This window comes from Athene cunicularia (assembly GCF_003259725.1).
Source record: "Athene cunicularia isolate RWA chromosome 1 unlocalized genomic scaffold, athCun1 chr1_part1, whole genome shotgun sequence".
Taxonomy (NCBI): domain Eukaryota; kingdom Metazoa; phylum Chordata; class Aves; order Strigiformes; family Strigidae; genus Athene; species Athene cunicularia.
In genome coordinates, this window is record NW_020799091.1 from 8,419,213 (window position 1) to 8,436,037 (window position 16,825).

General features: G+C 36.6%; 1 protein-coding gene across 1 annotated transcript in view; it reads left to right on the forward strand.

The window, feature by feature from the left end:
• The first annotated feature begins 390 nt into the window (after positions 1 to 390).
• LOC113476470 (glutamate carboxypeptidase 2-like) overlaps positions 391 to 16,825 on the forward strand; it is a 31,685-nt gene continuing 15,250 nt past the window's right edge. The window contains exons 1-9 of the mRNA XM_026842109.1: positions 391 to 519; positions 3,706 to 3,892; positions 4,658 to 4,759; positions 7,619 to 7,744; positions 9,664 to 9,850; positions 11,281 to 11,374; positions 13,545 to 13,643; positions 14,753 to 14,838; positions 15,819 to 15,938. Coding sequence (XP_026697910.1) covers positions 464 to 519; positions 3,706 to 3,892; positions 4,658 to 4,759; positions 7,619 to 7,744; positions 9,664 to 9,850; positions 11,281 to 11,374; positions 13,545 to 13,643; positions 14,753 to 14,838; positions 15,819 to 15,938 — 1,057 coding nt within the window. The 5' untranslated portion in view covers positions 391 to 463. The remainder of the gene's footprint in view (positions 520 to 3,705; positions 3,893 to 4,657; positions 4,760 to 7,618; positions 7,745 to 9,663; positions 9,851 to 11,280; positions 11,375 to 13,544; positions 13,644 to 14,752; positions 14,839 to 15,818; positions 15,939 to 16,825) is intronic.

The following is a 16,825-nucleotide window of genomic DNA, read 5'->3' on the forward strand; positions in this document are numbered from 1 at the left end:
CAAGACATCTGTTCCTTACAAAGGGTGTCTGTGTTTCTGTGCATTTTTGTATAGCTGCTGCCTTATTACTGAGGTGGCTGATGTGACTGACATGACTGACAGAATGATGTTCTGGTGCTAAAGGAAGATAGATAAGTCGCCTTAGCATCTACAGTAAAATAACCGTGATGAATAAATATAGTATTTTATTCCTCTCAATATCTATCTAGGCAAATAAGTTCTCTTACTGTGTGGGGGACTGCCACTGCCATCGCTGTGCAGCCTGCATTAGGTTGTGCTTGTCTGTGTAGAGATAAAAACAGTTGTAAAATACATAGTGAAAATCCTGCAATGATACCCAGAAGAAACGGTGTGTGTCATGGGAATATTGCTGTAATGTTTTTACTGTTGTATTTTGCTGTGTTGTACAGGCTGGTTTGCAAAACCTACAGAAAAGAATACATCTGTGAGTCCTCATGAGGACATGAAGGCGGCATTTATGACTGAAATGAAAGCGGAAAACATCAAGCAGTTTCTTTAGTAAGTGATGTGTACACTAATCAGTCCAAAAAAGAAAAATTCAAGCAGGAACCAGCCCAGGATGCCATCAGACAAAGTGATGCTGGTTTTTGGCCATAGGTTTTATCTAATGTGTCCCAGTGAACTGTGATGGACAAAACAGTCCATCTCAGCTCCTCTCAATCTTGTTACTCTTGGAAACAGTTGAAGTTGTCAGTAATCTCAGTACTTAAAGTAATTAAAAACTGGCCAAGCTCTTGCTCAGCATTTGGTGAATGCTTGTACAATGATGCAGAGGTTCAGCCTTTCTCTTATGTGTCTTTTTTCAGTCTACAACATTTATCTTCCATTGATTTTTATGGAAAAACCATTCACTTCAAATTAGGCAGTATGAATGTACTTAAATCAGGAGAGATTAAATGGAAAATAGAGGAGTATATCAGTGTAAGAGACAAAATCATACCAGTATTTGAGCCTTTAGTTCTTTCTACAGCTTAGGCCTTAATAACTTTGCTACTCTCCCTTCACACTTTATTATACTATGACCAAATTTATGTGTTAAATCTGTCACCATTCTGACTTTGTACTCACTTGCATGCAGAAAAATATGTTTCCAAGCTCTCTCCCTCTGCACAGTGAATAACTAGAATAGACATACTAGATACCAGCTAGTCATCTGTTTAGACTGTTCATAATAATAAATCTAATAGTCTTAAAGCATTTCAAGACCATGTTTTTTTCCTTTTTTTTTTTTTTTTTCATTTCATCTACCCTTTATATTGGGTGATTTAAAATATACTCTTGTTTCTTTTATTAAATCCTAGAAACAAAACTGCTAATATTTGTTCCTGAAAATTTAAACAGTGAAAGATGACAATATAGATATGTTAAAAATCTATTATAGTTTAATTAATTAATTTTTAAATTTCTCTAATTTAGGCTCTTTAACTACAAGGAAGCTGATGTAGGTTTTTTTATTTATTTTGGAGATCTTGTAAACTGATTCTTTTTTTCTTAGGATAGTATAGTATTTGTTAAAAGCATGTCTTTATTTGAGTCAGTAATAGACCAGAAGTCATAGTTTATTGACAGAAATTTACTTTCTGTGTAAAGGAGATGATAGAGTATCAGTTATTTTAGGAGTGATCAACAAATTTGGGGTTGCCTTAAATTCCCAGCCTGATTACATTGGATGAAGTTGTATCTTGCTGCAAAACTAAGTTCCTGGAAAAACATTTTCCGTTTATAAGATTTTGGCAATACTACTGGTTTCATTTTAAGTGCACTTACCAAAAACTATTGCAAATAAATTAGTGGGGAAGTACGTTCTCTTTACTGTGTAACAGTCATGCCCTGGACTATATAAACATTGAAAACTAAAAATTTAGGATTTTCTACAGTCATAACGTGTGTTTTGGCTCCTACAAAGTCAGCTGTTAAACAGCTCTGTAAAAGGACTGCTTTCTGTCCTCTAAACTCTCTGTCTCTATGCCAACAGGAAACATTGTACCTCATTTACTTGTCACAGGGGCAGTTCTGTGGTGAAATATGGCAGATACTTAGCCACTGCTCAGAACTACCAGTACAGGCAGCAAGCAGAAGAGGAAATGAAGAAAAACAATATTCAGTTAAATAGGAATATAATACAGGAGAACATTATTGCATGTGTCAAATTTTAATGAAAACGTGGGACTTGAGCATTCCTAACTCTTACAGAAGACAGCGTTGGCTCTAACAATAACACATAATCGCTCTTGGTTCAGTATATCATCCAGAAAATGGTACTGTCAGTGTAACAGGGACTTTTAGTACTAGGTAATACTCGATGTTGACATTATCAGAGGAACATGGTTTTATCTAGCAGCATTCCCCTGCTAAGGATTTTGGAGAAAAGGAGGCTGAGGGGCAACCTCATTGCTCTCTACAGCTTCCTGAGGAGAGGAAGTAGAGAGGGAGGTGCTGATCTCTTCTCCCTGCTATCAGTGACAGGACACATGGGAATGGTTCAAAGCTGTGCCAGGAGGAGTTTAGACTGGACGTTAGGAAGCATTTCTTTACCAAGAGGGTGGTCAAACACTGGAACAGGCTTCCTAGAGAGGTGGTCGATGCCCCAAACCTGTCAGTGTTTAAGAGGCGTTTGGACAATGTCCTTAATAACATGCTTTAACTTTTGGTCAGCCCTGAACTGGTCAAGCAGTTGGAGTAGATGATCCTTGTAGGTCCCTTCTAACTGATCTGATCTGATCAGATCTATTCTGTTCTGTTCCGTTCTGTTCATATAGTTCTTTCAAAGTGCTTTGTTTGATGGCTTTGTTCTCACTCAAAGTCAAGAATTAAAATTTTTTTCCAGTCTTATAACCCTTCCTTATCAAAGATTCAATTTCCTTTATTAACACCAGCTGGTGCAACACATGCTTCTGTGGCATGTTGATGGCATGGTCATATGACAGGATGAAGACATCATGATGACAACCTCATACAGCTCAGAGTTTCTTCAGCTCACTTCACCACTGGGCTTTGTCAATGATCTGGATAATTTTTTCTTTTCAGACAATAGGTTGCTCACTATTTATGGTATCTTTCACTGTTTGTTTTTCATGCTGCATACTTTCGAGTCACAAGCTGTTGAGATTTTGTGCTCCTTGTTTGTAAGCCACTGTGAACTCACTTTCTCTTGTTTGCCAGCAAGACACACTCAGAAAGGACTTTTAGATAAATCAATGCAAAAATTAATTAAAATAGTGGGATCCAAAGAGAATAGTTAATTAAAAGTAGGGATCAGAGTAATTACACACATTTCTAAATAAAATACACAACGATAATTGTACTTTATTTTTTTTAATCTTTTTTTATCACAAGGAAGGTCAGTCTCATTATGCCAGTTTCATTATGCATAGCAGTGGTTGGTATAAGGTCACCTGGAGGACAAGTAAAGCAAGAATAGGCCCAACAGCTGATGTCCTCATGCCATTTGTGCTAAGCCACACTGTGAGTAAGATGCAAACACCTATAATAGCTCGGGACAGACTGAAACCCTTTACCTTAACTTATGTATAAGACAGGCAAAAACAGATTCAGAGGAGTCTGGGTACTTATTTAGCCTGGGTACACCTGGTCCTCTCTAGAGGGGTTTATTTCTAGCTAGGCTAAGAGTTCTGATTATTACCTACCATGTCTGATCCTGACTCATTGCTTCTTTTTCTCTAGCAATTTTACACAGCTTCCTCACCTAGCAGGAACAAAGGAAAATCTGCATCTGGCACAGCAAGTCCAAGCTGAGTGGAAGGAGTTTGGTTTGGATTCTGTTCAGCTGGTTCATTATGATGTCTTGCTCTCTTACCCTGATGATACTAAGCCCAACTACATCTCAATAATTGATGAGCATGGAAATGAGGTACAGAAAACAGCGTTTTTTGCAACCAGTCAACAAAATCACCTTCATACACCTGGGAAAATTGGGAAGGAAAGCTATCCTCTGTTACTGGTGTTGGGCCTGATCCCAAGTGCACAGAAATCAGAGGTTCCAGTTTGCTTTTATATTTTGTATTTTTGTTTTGTAATATATGTGCTAGTAATACTAATGATTCATTTAGCTTACTGACATATGGATTAAAGGAGAATTATACAAGAGAATTACTTGATGTAATTCAATTGTTTTAAAATTATTGTGTTGTTTAGAAAGAGGAAAGCAATCATGGTCAGCATCATTATTTGCATTGATTCATTATACAGTATTGGTGATTCTGCTAAATTCAGTTTCTTGAAGATTAGAGTCTAGGCCTCGAGACGTACTCTCACAAGTAACATCAGTTCATTACAGAGTAGCTCTAGTGCCTGTAGAAGCTCCAGGGATGACCAGAATGCAAGCAGTTTTTACCATTATGATCTAACCTGCTCTTATCTGCTATACTAAGGTCACCTTAAGGGACCCTGTGTTCATTTAAGCAGGTTGCCATGTGAAGGGTGGAGATGGGATTTGCAAGATCACAACATTGAACCTGCCTACTGAAAAGGATGCCCAGTGCTTGCTAGAGTTTTGGCCATTCCTCCTTTAAACTAGAGTCCTTTAAACTGCAAATGCATGTGAAATGTGCCTGAATAGACAGGACTTCTTTTTCATATTGCCTGGTTTAATTTTTTTTTTTTTCTTTCCCACTAGATTTTTAACACATCGTTATCTGAGCCCTCTCCTCCAGGATATGAGACTGTTAGAGATGTGGTGCCACCCTACAGTGCGTTTTCAGCCCAAGGAATGCCTCAGGTAACGTAGTAGAATAGTAAGAGAAATGGACGTAGAGACAGAAATAGAAGTAACAGAAATAGAAAAGAGGGAATGCCATAGTGTAATGTAGTGTAGCATAGCATAGCACAGAATAGCACAGAGCAGTATAGAATAATGTGAATTTCCTGGGTCTTAGGCTTTAGTTCAAAACCTGACATGTCACCGGTAGGAAAGATGTCAGTTATGCTTCCCAGTCTAACTGTAGGTTACCTTCCTGGAATGTGGGAGAAATGGTTAGAGTTCTTCATACTAAGAGAAGCCAAGAAAGCAGCTCACGCATTTTCTGAGTGAGCACTATAATCAGGGAGTTGTGGAAATGTGATTTGGCACTGCTAGCACTATTGCTTTTTCCTGCAGCTGCTTTTTAAAAATAAGTGGCAGTGACTGTGTTTTGAAGGTTAAATACCATCAGTCTGGGGTAGTAGCTACCTGCCTGCTAGAGTGAGACCCTGCAGAGATTTAGAAGTAGTTCCCATTCATTTCAGGTTCTCAGTAGATGGAAGAGGGAATATATCTTGGTCTGTCATACAGATTTTCAGAAAATGTAAGTTTCTTCTGTGTGGTGTATTTTAACCAAATCCCAATAATCAGTTGGATGAAAAAAGTTATGTTTTGAGCAGAAACTTTTTTAACAGAAATATTTAGCAAAAAGTGGTCAAAGTAGTGAAGTCATATTCTGTCAGACAGCAGTAGTAGTTTGGAACATTAGCATCATAAGTGATGGTAAAATTTTGCTCTTCACTTCCTTTTTCAGTGATTGCAAAAGTACTCCCATTCAGTTAATGATGGTCACAAGTAAGAGGTGTTCTTTAGATCTCTAATTACGCTAAAAGAGCCCAGACAAGACATTTTATTAGCCCACACTATATTCTCAAAGCTTGCATTTTGTAATAGTTCTATAAACATAAGGGATTTATTCACATTACTAGGAAATTATGATACAAAACTGTCACAATGCTCTGATAAATTTATTACATTGATGTAGTTCTTAGTACTGTTAATGAAAGTTAAAGATGAAGAATTTTCAGAGATGCTAAAAGAATTTAATTAAGAAAGCCTAATTTACTATGCACTATATTAAGTAATGTCAGAATCTTCAAATAAGCACCTTTTGATGTAGTTTCAGAAATCTAGAGATTGAGTAAATAGAAATTCTGCAACATCAGGAAAAATGCTATGAATACAGATTATATACTTTATTTCAGCTATAGTTATAAGACCTTCTTCTAAAGATCAGAACTGTTCTTTATGTGATGATTCTACTTAAAGACATTACTTAAATAAACCCCGAAAAGCGTGAACAGGTTTTCACCATAAAATGTTACTCTCATATGTTAACTTGTTTTGCACTTTACTGTAGAACAAGGGCCCTGAATGTAAGAACCCTGCAGATTGCTATTAATTATTATCATTACAGCTCTGTGATTATGTAAGATAAACTACTGAAATCAACATTTTTGTATATTTTGTTAAAAATACAATAGCCTTCATATGTAGGCATTCTGTACAAGATGTTTTAAAGAGATTAGGTTAAAATGGAGGACCAAATTCCCCTTCTACTTAATCTAAATAGACTGGAAGAACTGTCTTGACTTCACTTGATTTTACTGAGAGGGAAAACTACTCCATAAATTCAGAAAAACCTCCCCAAGAACAATCCACATGTTTAAGAATTATTCTCTGAACAGAAAGGACCAGAATCTTACTCGGTTTGAAAAAGTTTGACTTATTTAAATAGAATCCCCATAATTTCATTAATTTATTCTGAGTTCATTTTGCTTAATTTAAGAAGAAATTGCAATTTGAGAAAATTACTGGTGAAGCCAGTACAGTCAAAATGACTTTACCACAGTCTACCAGGACATGCTGTATGCTGTTATATGAGACCACCTGAATGTCTAGTCAGCAATTTTTATCAGTATAAGAGACTTAAAGTTTATACCTTTTTGAAATTAAATTGAAGATATCTCTGGAGGTGTCTGGTAATATGGAGAAATGCACTAAGGAAGAGTTTCCTGTCACCTAATTTTAGTTGTCTAAAATTGTAGGCATCTTCCCTAACCAGTCTTTGAGGCTTTTTATAGGCATTTACTCTAAAACAGTCTTTGACGTATGATAGATGAGAGGTGTATTCAGAGCTCAATTTATTCCTTTCTAAAATAGGTGTTTAAAACAGATTTGAGGTGAATTATCCTGGAAAGGGTGAGTTCTCAGAGAACTTTCCAGCTCTTTACTGTCTATGGAGAGCACTACAGGACCTTCTCAGACAATGCACAAACTTTTAGGTAGCTAACATTAAAGAAGATGAACCACACACCAAGTGTTGACACGGTTGAAACACAGTCATGATGAGTACTTTATTTGTGTGAAAGGTATATTTATTTTGACAGTCAACCACCTGTAGCTTCTACCGTACTGAATAAGAATCTAGTCCTGAGAATTTCATAGGATATTGGCATCATTCACTTTATGCATAAAATACAATTGATATTTATTGTGGTGTCTGGGTCCAAAACACCTCCAGCTGTCTAAGACTGACTACAGCTTAAACAGACTAGAAAGAGAAGTAAATGCTGTACTCTGGTCACTTTAAGTTTCTGATTCAGAAGTCATATCTTAAAATTGTTGATTGTGGACAAAGTCTGGCAGCTTTGGATGGTAGGAGACTAAATTCATTAGGAGTCATTTGCCTGCCTAATTGTCTCATGATCAGAAAAGAATTCATACTGGAGCCAGTCCCAGAGCTCATTTTTCCCAGTTTATTCTCTTATTAGATCACATACTCCTTCTGTCATACTCACTGACATTGTTGTTCCAAATTCTACCTCTTTCTCTCAGGGCGAGTTAGTGTATGTGAATTATGGCCGCACTGAGGATTTCTTTAAGCTAGAACGTGAAATGGGAATTAACTGTACGGGAAAGATTGCTATTGCCAGATATGGGAAGATCTTCAGAGGAAATAAGGTAATGCACTATATAAAGATGTTATTTGTGCTGTTCTTCAGTTGATTTCAAGAGACTGAAACACTAACCTAAAGTGTTTTGGAGATTTTAGCATAATGAGTTTTCATATAGCTGTGTTCAAAGATTAATCTTTAGTAGAAGATACAAAATATATATTAGATATATATAATAAATCTATAGGATAAAAAGTAAATAAGTTGGAAAATGTTACATATTTTAATATTCATTTTCATACTATAAATTGTTCCAAAATATTACTAACATTCTTGGGAAATACATTTCAACTCTGAACTAGACTGTTGTTGCTGTGCGTTAAGATACCTATATTGTGTTTCTTTATAACAGTTTCTGTACACCAGGCAGAGACTATAACTATATGGAGGTTATTTTAAATTCTATATTTGTTTATTAAATATCCCTATCATATAAATATTTTTAAACTACAGATTTCTGCAGATTTCCATGGCCTGAGAGGAAAGGAAATAATCATGTGCATGCTTCAGGCATGCGGTCAAGTTATTTCCTCGGTAGAGATGTAAGAAGACAGTCTATTTTAAGTCTGTTTGGCTCTTGTACAAAAATTAGTTTGACCCTAATTTGGGCAGGACTATAATTTGTATTTCTCAGTTACCTAAGGGTATCCAACCCTGAATTTCCTTGCTGGAATGCCAGATCTTATTATATGCTGTTTACTAATCTTCTGTGAGCTTTTAAATGGGTAACTCACTGGTTTGTATACATACCATTTTCACCAGTGAAGAGTGACATGTAACTCATATTCTGGGTCAGATAATATTTTCACTAAATTGTTCACCACACTTAAACATACTATCTGAACAGAAAAGACTTAAAAATTGAAGAAGTTATTGCTGTCTGTGAATCTTTTCTTAAAATGAAATACAAACACATCAGTGTTACTAATATCTAGAGGTGTGATTGTACTGTGGTTTGGAAATTACATGCCCCCGTTGAGTCAAAGGGAGGGTATGTTAATTCTGAACAGTAGCATTTCTAATGACTTTTTATATACTGAATAATTCATTAGCCTGTATAAAATCTGGAGAACTGTGCTGTTATTTTCCAACTTCCTAATGGTGTGAAAAAATAGGATAGAGGATGAAGGCAAATACTGTATTTCTAAAAAAAGGTACGTTATTTCTGAATTAAAATACCCAAATTTAAAACCGTTGAGGATTAATTGTCACTCAGTCACTACACATCACTGTCATGTCTAGTAGCAAAACAGATTGGGATGTCAGAATAACATACATTTTCTCTCTTTCACTCTCTACCAACGAGTATTATGCAATAATAAAGTCGCATGAGAACACTTTTTTTTTTTTAAATCAAAACAGCATGCAGGTCAATCCTCCTGCCATAATAAGCATAAGATACATGCTCTTTAGAGTTAGTCTTGTTCACAGCCAAAGACAGTTTCAAGCTCTCCAGTAATTCTTTCTGTGTACTCTGAACCCTGAGATACTTTCCAGAGATCATTTAGGTAAATAAGGTAAATACCTTACTAACTGAAACATAAGGTTGCATCAGTGTGATACAGTTTTTTCTATCCATGGTGTGTACATTTCAATAGTCAGTTGATTGTAATGGTCTGGGTGACAGAATACAAACTCAGGTTATGTAGTAATACTGTGAGAGATGTTTTCCATGTCACTGCAGTTATTTCCTAATTAAATTTCAAAGCAATAGCAAACCTCTTACTATCATATGAAACCAGATGCATGTATATATATTTTCAGGAAATTTTATGATATGAGACAGTTAGGGGCCTTTTACTTAGCTCAAGCACTGTAAAAGGCCCTGAGGAGTAATCACTGTCATTTATAATACTTTCTTTTGCCCCTTGAACTCTCGTGTCAAGCTATGAAGGACTCAATAGGGACCAGAGATGTGCTTTGCAGGTGAAGAATGCTGAATTGGCAGGTGCCAAGGGAGTTATTCTGTACTCTGACCCTGCTGACTACTACGCCCCAGGAGTAGATCCTTATCCAAATGGCTGGAATCTGCCAGGTGGAGGAGCCCAGCGTGGAAATGTGTTAAACCTGAATGGGGCAGGGGATCCCCTGACGCCAGGTTATCCTGCAAAAGGTGAGTCACACTAGAGAAGTCATGCTCTGGAGGTCTGGTTTCTGGAAAGGGAGTGAAGGTAATGGGGATGTTCTTTCCCTTGGAACAAAACACATTTTTTCTTGGTCTTTCTGTTGCTCAAAAGAGGCAGCATTGGGCTTCATGTCAGTAGGCCGCTTCTGCAAATGGTGCATGAGAAAAAGTGAAGGGATTTTAAGGGAGCCACACAGTGCAGTGCTGAGCTGCTTAACTTCACAGACATACCTAAATGAGTCCGGAGATCATGACATAAGTATTCAACAACAGAAAGAACATAGTGTTCTTTCTGATGAGTAAGGCAGCAAGGAGCTAGGCTGCACAGCTCACAGATTTTTTTGCTTTTGCAGTTCTCCTTTCTGTAGGATTTAGGCTCCTTTCCTTCCACAAAAGCCCCTGCTGGCAATGCTGAGATCTTTCATGCTGTGACTCATATCACCCTGGTTGCAGCTGAGGCTCCTGAGAAGATGACCATTCCCCACTGGACCGTCACCTTCACTTCATGTTTCCTCAGCTGCTTATTTGAGCTCTGCCAGAGCTGTTTCATTTAGCACCTAACCCAGATCATTTTGACTGAAAGGCATTAATAACCGTTCATGCTAGCACTTGAGCCAGCATATCTGAGGGAGGCAGTCACCTCAAGAAGAGTAGTCCCTAGCTGATGGGGAAAGTTACCTCTAGCCAGCACAGCATGAGCTGGAAGAGGATATGTGTTCACAACAGCAGCATGGCAGAGGCAGACTATGAGAAAGGTTTCTAGTTCCTCCTGCTTGAGTCAGTGATCTCAGGGGTGAATCCCTGTCTGCTTTCCTCAACAAGGGTCCCTGTGAATATTGTTTTAAGGAGGAAACTATTCCATACCTGCTGGCTTGAAAACATCAAATTTTGTCCACATTGTGAAAATTCAGATTCTCATTTGTAAAAACCCCCATGATTTGTATCCGAGCTTTATCAGAATAAAAACAGCAAACCAGCATATTCAGTAGCCCAGTGTATAAGATTTCATCTGCATCTCTAATCAACTGACAAAAATTTTTTAGTTCCCAGCTGAATGTTCCAGGCAGCAGACTACAGGCTTCCCCTTTGCTTTCATTCTTTATCTGTGGCTTAGTCTGAAGTTCTTCCCCACAGAGGGAAATATTTCTATATTAAAGCTTTCAACAGATAAAAATTAACAAGTAATTTTAAAATTTCCAGCCTGGTCTAAATGCATGTCTGCAGACACTAGGGGAGAACCTTTGTTAGTGTCTGAAAACATATTGTTAAAACATAAAAAATTAAATCACTGAAGAAATGTCAGCCTGACTTCGAGGAAAGTGAAATTATCCCTGACTCCAGTGTTAGGACTATGCTATGAACTGTACAGATTTCTTCTGAGAGTTGTAAACATGAATATATCTGTCTTTGGCTTTCAGAGTACACCTACCGATTAGACAAAGCCAGTGGTGTAGGTCTCCCAAAAATTCCAGTTCATCCCATTGGCTATCATGATGCCGAGTTATTACTACGGTAAGTGTATGGGAGACATGAGGAATTTTAAGCAGACTATTATTTGAAAGTTATTAAAGTATTTGAAAAGAAATGGAAAACACTTTTGCACCGTGCTCTACTGTAGCTGTTGAAATAGTATACATTTGTCATTAGGTTCTCTGTAGGACTTAAACTTGTTATCTGTTACTACATATCAGATACATGCAGAGTGATGTGGAAAGGATCATCTGCAATATATCATGATCAGTCAAGTAAACTGAAGTTATAAAGTGCCTCTCAGTTTGAATTAAAGCAAAAATTTTTGAGGATGGCATGATACCTATCTTGTGAAAAAGACCACAAACAAAGTTGTTCATTTGTCCAGGGAAATACTTACCGTGCATATTTGATGGGACAGTGTCTGTACTGTCCTCTGTTAAATGAAGGTGTGTGCTTTCTCTCATCAGGTGTATTACATTGCATAAATATGAAATTATGCTAGTGAACTAAAATAAGGACAGTGAGGAAAGTCTGCAGTATTGTAGGGGATTTAATACACATCTACCTGTAAGTAAGTGTGTTTACTAAACATGCAAGTGACATGAAGACAGGCTACGAGCTTGCCAGAGGACAGCATTAAAATTCACAATTATCTTGACACCCCAAGTTAGTTCTCTGAAAAAACTAAGGTGTGATTGAGTTTACAAGTGTACCATATCCCTAAAAATGTACCATCTGTATGAACTGTAGAGATACAGAGCAGGAAATGCCAGGGTTGGCAACAGTACCATGGACAAGTGTTTAGGGCAGTAAGTGAACATAATCTTGGGTATGTATTTGTATAGGAATTTTACATCTAAATCACATGAGAAATCATTCTGCTCTTGTATGATGACTCTTTGAATATTGAGTCAAAAAAAAATTCTGTCTTGGTTTTCTGTGCAGGTTTCCTCTGAAGTATTGAAGCTATTTATTTTTATATTGAGGCAGAATTTCACTGTCTTTGGTGTTTTTGCATACCTGATGTTCATTAACACTGTTTTAGTGTTTTTTTCCTATTTCCTCTCAAACTTTCATGGTCTAATATATCTCCAAACTGTCTTTTCTTTAAAACTTTCTGGTCGTCACTGTTATGAGGATATCTTCTTATCATAATAAAGTTATAGGTTAAAAACCTCTCTTTTTTCCACTGCCAACTGCTAGTGGTAGATCAGATTAATACGTATAAATACGATGTAGCTAGGTATTTCTCTTCAGTAATTGTAAATAATTATAGAACTTGGTTTTAATAATTATGAATGAAATCTAAATCCTCTAAAAGTACTGGCTTCTTGTTTTCACTTTTGTCTTGAGAAGTCATAACTTCTGGATATTCCTGCCGTTCTATTTTTGTATGAAAAATATACTGAGGACTTGAAGAGATGATGAAGTTTCTGTGGAATACAGTTTGACTGAAGTATGCATTTACAGTAAAGGACATGCTTTCATTTACAATATATTTTGCTTAATAAGAACCAGAACATCCAGCATACTTTTTAATTTTTTTTGTGTGGGTTTCTTACAAGTTCATGTCAAAAGTATAAATCCTTTAGAATAGGTAAGAATGGGTGATTGTGATCCACTGAATTACTGCATTTCCAGTTGTGTTAACTGAGAAAAAACATCTTGCCTTTGACAATGAAATAAAAAAAGATGACTTGGAATGATCACGTTTCTCCAATTTTAGACATCATTGAAAGACATCAACTCTGTCTACGCTGCCAGATTAAACAGTGTCTAGGGACAGGCACTGGAAGACAACTGCCTATGCTGTTAAACTGTTAGAATGGTCTAAGTTACTCTCTGCTAATTCAAATGTAAATGCATTTTAAGGCAGTAGAAAGTTCCAGGGACCATTTAAAAGAGGCACTTTGTATGCAAAACCTTTGGAGGCCAACATTGTTTTCCAGGATAGCTGTAGGCTGTTCCAAGCTGATCTCAGTGCTCAGGACTATTCCTCTATGTTTATTTTCTAGTATTAGTGTAGCTGAAAACACAGATTATGCTCCTGTAGAAACTTGCAGTATACATTTTCTAAGACAATTACTGTCACTGTGGTCTGTGTGTGCATGTGACCTAACAAAGTGTGGTTCCTGGTTCTTCATTTGTGTTTGGTGCTATTGTGAGATGTCTGTAAATAATGATGTTTTGGGTTTTTTTTTATCAATAGTAATATGGGAGGATATGCACCACCGCATAGTAGCTGGAAAGGAAATTTGAATGTGTCTTACAACGTTGGTCCTGGTTTCACAACAAATTATTCTACAAGGTCAGTTTTGTTTCATAAGGAAAGCATGCTTGGGATCAGAGAAAAACAGGTAGAGCAATAGAATTTGACCAAAGGTAGAGTAGATGGGGTGATTTGCATCATTCCTTTGATTATGACCATTTTTCTGGGCTGAAATGTGCTCAGTGCAAAGCTTCAGTAGGTTTACATCTTGATTGGATGGATATGACTGAATTGCCTTAGTTTCAAGCCAGTCTTGAACCAGTTTAATTTTAAAAACATCTAGCCTTTGACAAACTATTAGATGAGACTGATTATTTTTTTGAGAACTGAATTTATTTGTTGTCTTTTTAAAATTCATGCAGGTCCAGTTTCTGGTCTTACCTATTGTCTTATATAAAACAGTATTAACCTACAAGTCAAGTTTTCCAGAAAAAAAGTTTTCACTACAATGTAATTTTTATTGCTTCAGATTGTTTTAAAAATTGATTTAGTAATTACAGTTTAAGACTAAAGTCCAGGTGTTTCAATATTGGCTGAGCTATTGTTCTGACTTAATTTGAACCATTTGACATTTTCCTTATGTCTTAGTCATACCACGTGAAAAAATATTTCTGAAAAATATACAGACAACCCTTGAGGATGAGTTGTTGCACCTCCAGCTGTGTTGTAGATAAACGCACAAAGAAAGTCTCTTGATACACCTCAGGATTTTCTGCTGCCTGAGGTGCCACATCGGTATTGACTGTGCTGGAGTCAATTCTGATTTGCATCAACTTCTAGATAATTAGAACTATTTACCTTTTTAACATTAGATGGGTTTAATTTTTTTTCACTCTTCTGAATTTAAAAATTAACTACTAGCAAAAGTCTTTGAATTTGGAGTTCTGAGCCTGTTATCTGTATAAAACTTATTGACATCGATAATAGTACATAGCTTTCAAGGGCTAAATGGTGTTCTTAGTTGCACGGGTATAAATCCTGAAAAAAAGGACACTGTAATATTTTCAGGATTTATTTTAGTTTAATGTAGGGTAAATTTGGCCAAAATGCTTTCTTTACAATTTATATTTTCCACTTTTGAAAGGTGTCAAAATGTTTTATTATCTAATCTGGTGGATTTTCTTTGGATTTTCTTCCCAATACACTAGAAAGGTGAAAATGCACATTCATAGTAACAGTGAAGTAAGAAGGATTTACAATGTGATTGGTACCATCAGAGGCACAGTGGAGCCAGGTAAAGTCATTTGTCTTCGGTGTAATGTGAGTGTGCAGTGACCTCTACATGCACTTCATAGTTACAAGGGAGAAATGAGGAATATGGTTTTCTCTGAAATATTGCACTACATGATCATTGGTGTTGAAATGTTTATTGCACCAGCTTTCATATGGTTTAGGGTATGTCAGCACGTTCACTGTAAATGCTGATTTTCAAGGGGGAGTCATAACCAAGACAGAAATATTTGTCTTCAGGCAAGTAACTCTGTAATTGAAAGAATATTCTTAAGTGGATATTCTTCCCTACTAAAACAGGAATGGATATTGCATTCCACCTGAACACATCATATCCACCACTGTTGACTTACAGTCACTGTCTGTCTTACAGTCTCTTGTAACCAGTGTGATTTTACACTCTAAAAGAATAGATATATAGACATCCCCAGGATGATAACACATCATTTAACCTCTAACTGCAGCACTTCCCCGTTGCCTGAAACACAACCATATTATAGTTGCACAGATGTCTAGTCTGACTTTGATCATATTAATCACATCTTTGTCATGATTTGATTGACTACATATATATTCAGAGAAATGTTGCATTCAGCACACCTTAATGTTGCGAGTTGGCATGCTGTACAAATGTAATTAGTGGATCAACTTTACCATGAAGCACACTGTTGTAAAATATGGCAAGATGCTTCTACCTTTAGAGGAAAGGTGAAGTAGTTCTAATAATAGAAATAACATTATGGAATTTAAGAGGTTTTAAGTCTTATGGGATCAAGTTTTTGTGTTTGACAAATTCTTTAGCACTGGCTGAAAATGCAGAAAAATGGAGATTTAAAATATCTTTTGCCTTTATATCATGTATATTATAAACTATTAAGCTTTGTTGTCTGATACCTACAAGGAAAAGTAGAAATTGCTTCCAATTAACATCTTCATGGAAGGAAAATTTTTTTCTAAGTAAACCTCCATAATTAATTTCTCTAGATAGATATGTCATCCTGGGAGGCCACCGTGACTCATGGGTGTTTGGTGGCATTGATCCTCAGAGTGGGGCAGCTGTGGTTCATGAGATTGTGAGGAGCTTTGGAAGACTAAAAAGGAAAGGTAATGAAAGAATAAAGCACACCAGAATCACTGCTCTCAGCAGAGCCCATTGATTTCTCTGAGATTTAAGAGTATGCTTAAAATTAAACGTGTATCTGATCTCTCGAATAAGCACACTGCTCTGCAGCTGTTAACTAATTCCAGTTACACCCTTGGTATATGTGAGGTACTTTTCTACTCAAGAGAAAGTAACACAAAAACAAAACATATAATGAGAGATACTGAAATAAACATGGCATTTATGTACAACTGGTTACCGTGTGTTTGAGTCTGGTCAGACTGGTTGTTTCAGTGGCACTATATAACTGTGGTGGACTGATCAAGACTTCATCAGGACAACATTGAGAGCCTTCTCAGCACTTGACTGTAGTTTGGAGACAAACCCAAGAGTAAATGTCTGTGTAATGCAGAGAATGAGCTGTGCAAACATAGTAGGAGGTAATGGTTAAAAATATCTCATTACATTAGAATAGGAACAAATGTCAATTGTACCAAGTTTCTGCTGCTGTCAGAGCAAATGCTATTTCCCTATCTGACATCCCATGGAAAGAAGCTCTGACATAACTCAAATACTGTGCTAGAAGAGCTTTTTTTGCCTACCCATTACAGTTAAAACCTACTGACATTTAGTTTTCTTTCCATTCCTTCCCACTTACTGATGTCAGGGGAAACTGTCTTTGGAATGCAAGCTGGAAAAAAAAAAAAATAAATAAAAAGGTGAAAGAGAAAGGGAGGAAAAGATACCAGTAGCCTCAAATAAAACTGGGCAGAGATAGAGAGGCAGGGCAATAGAGCCTTTTCTATTTGGCCTGGGTTTAAATCAAATGCAGAACTTCAAGTGGAACATCATTGTTTTGAAGGTGGTCTGTCAAAGTTACAGTGAATTC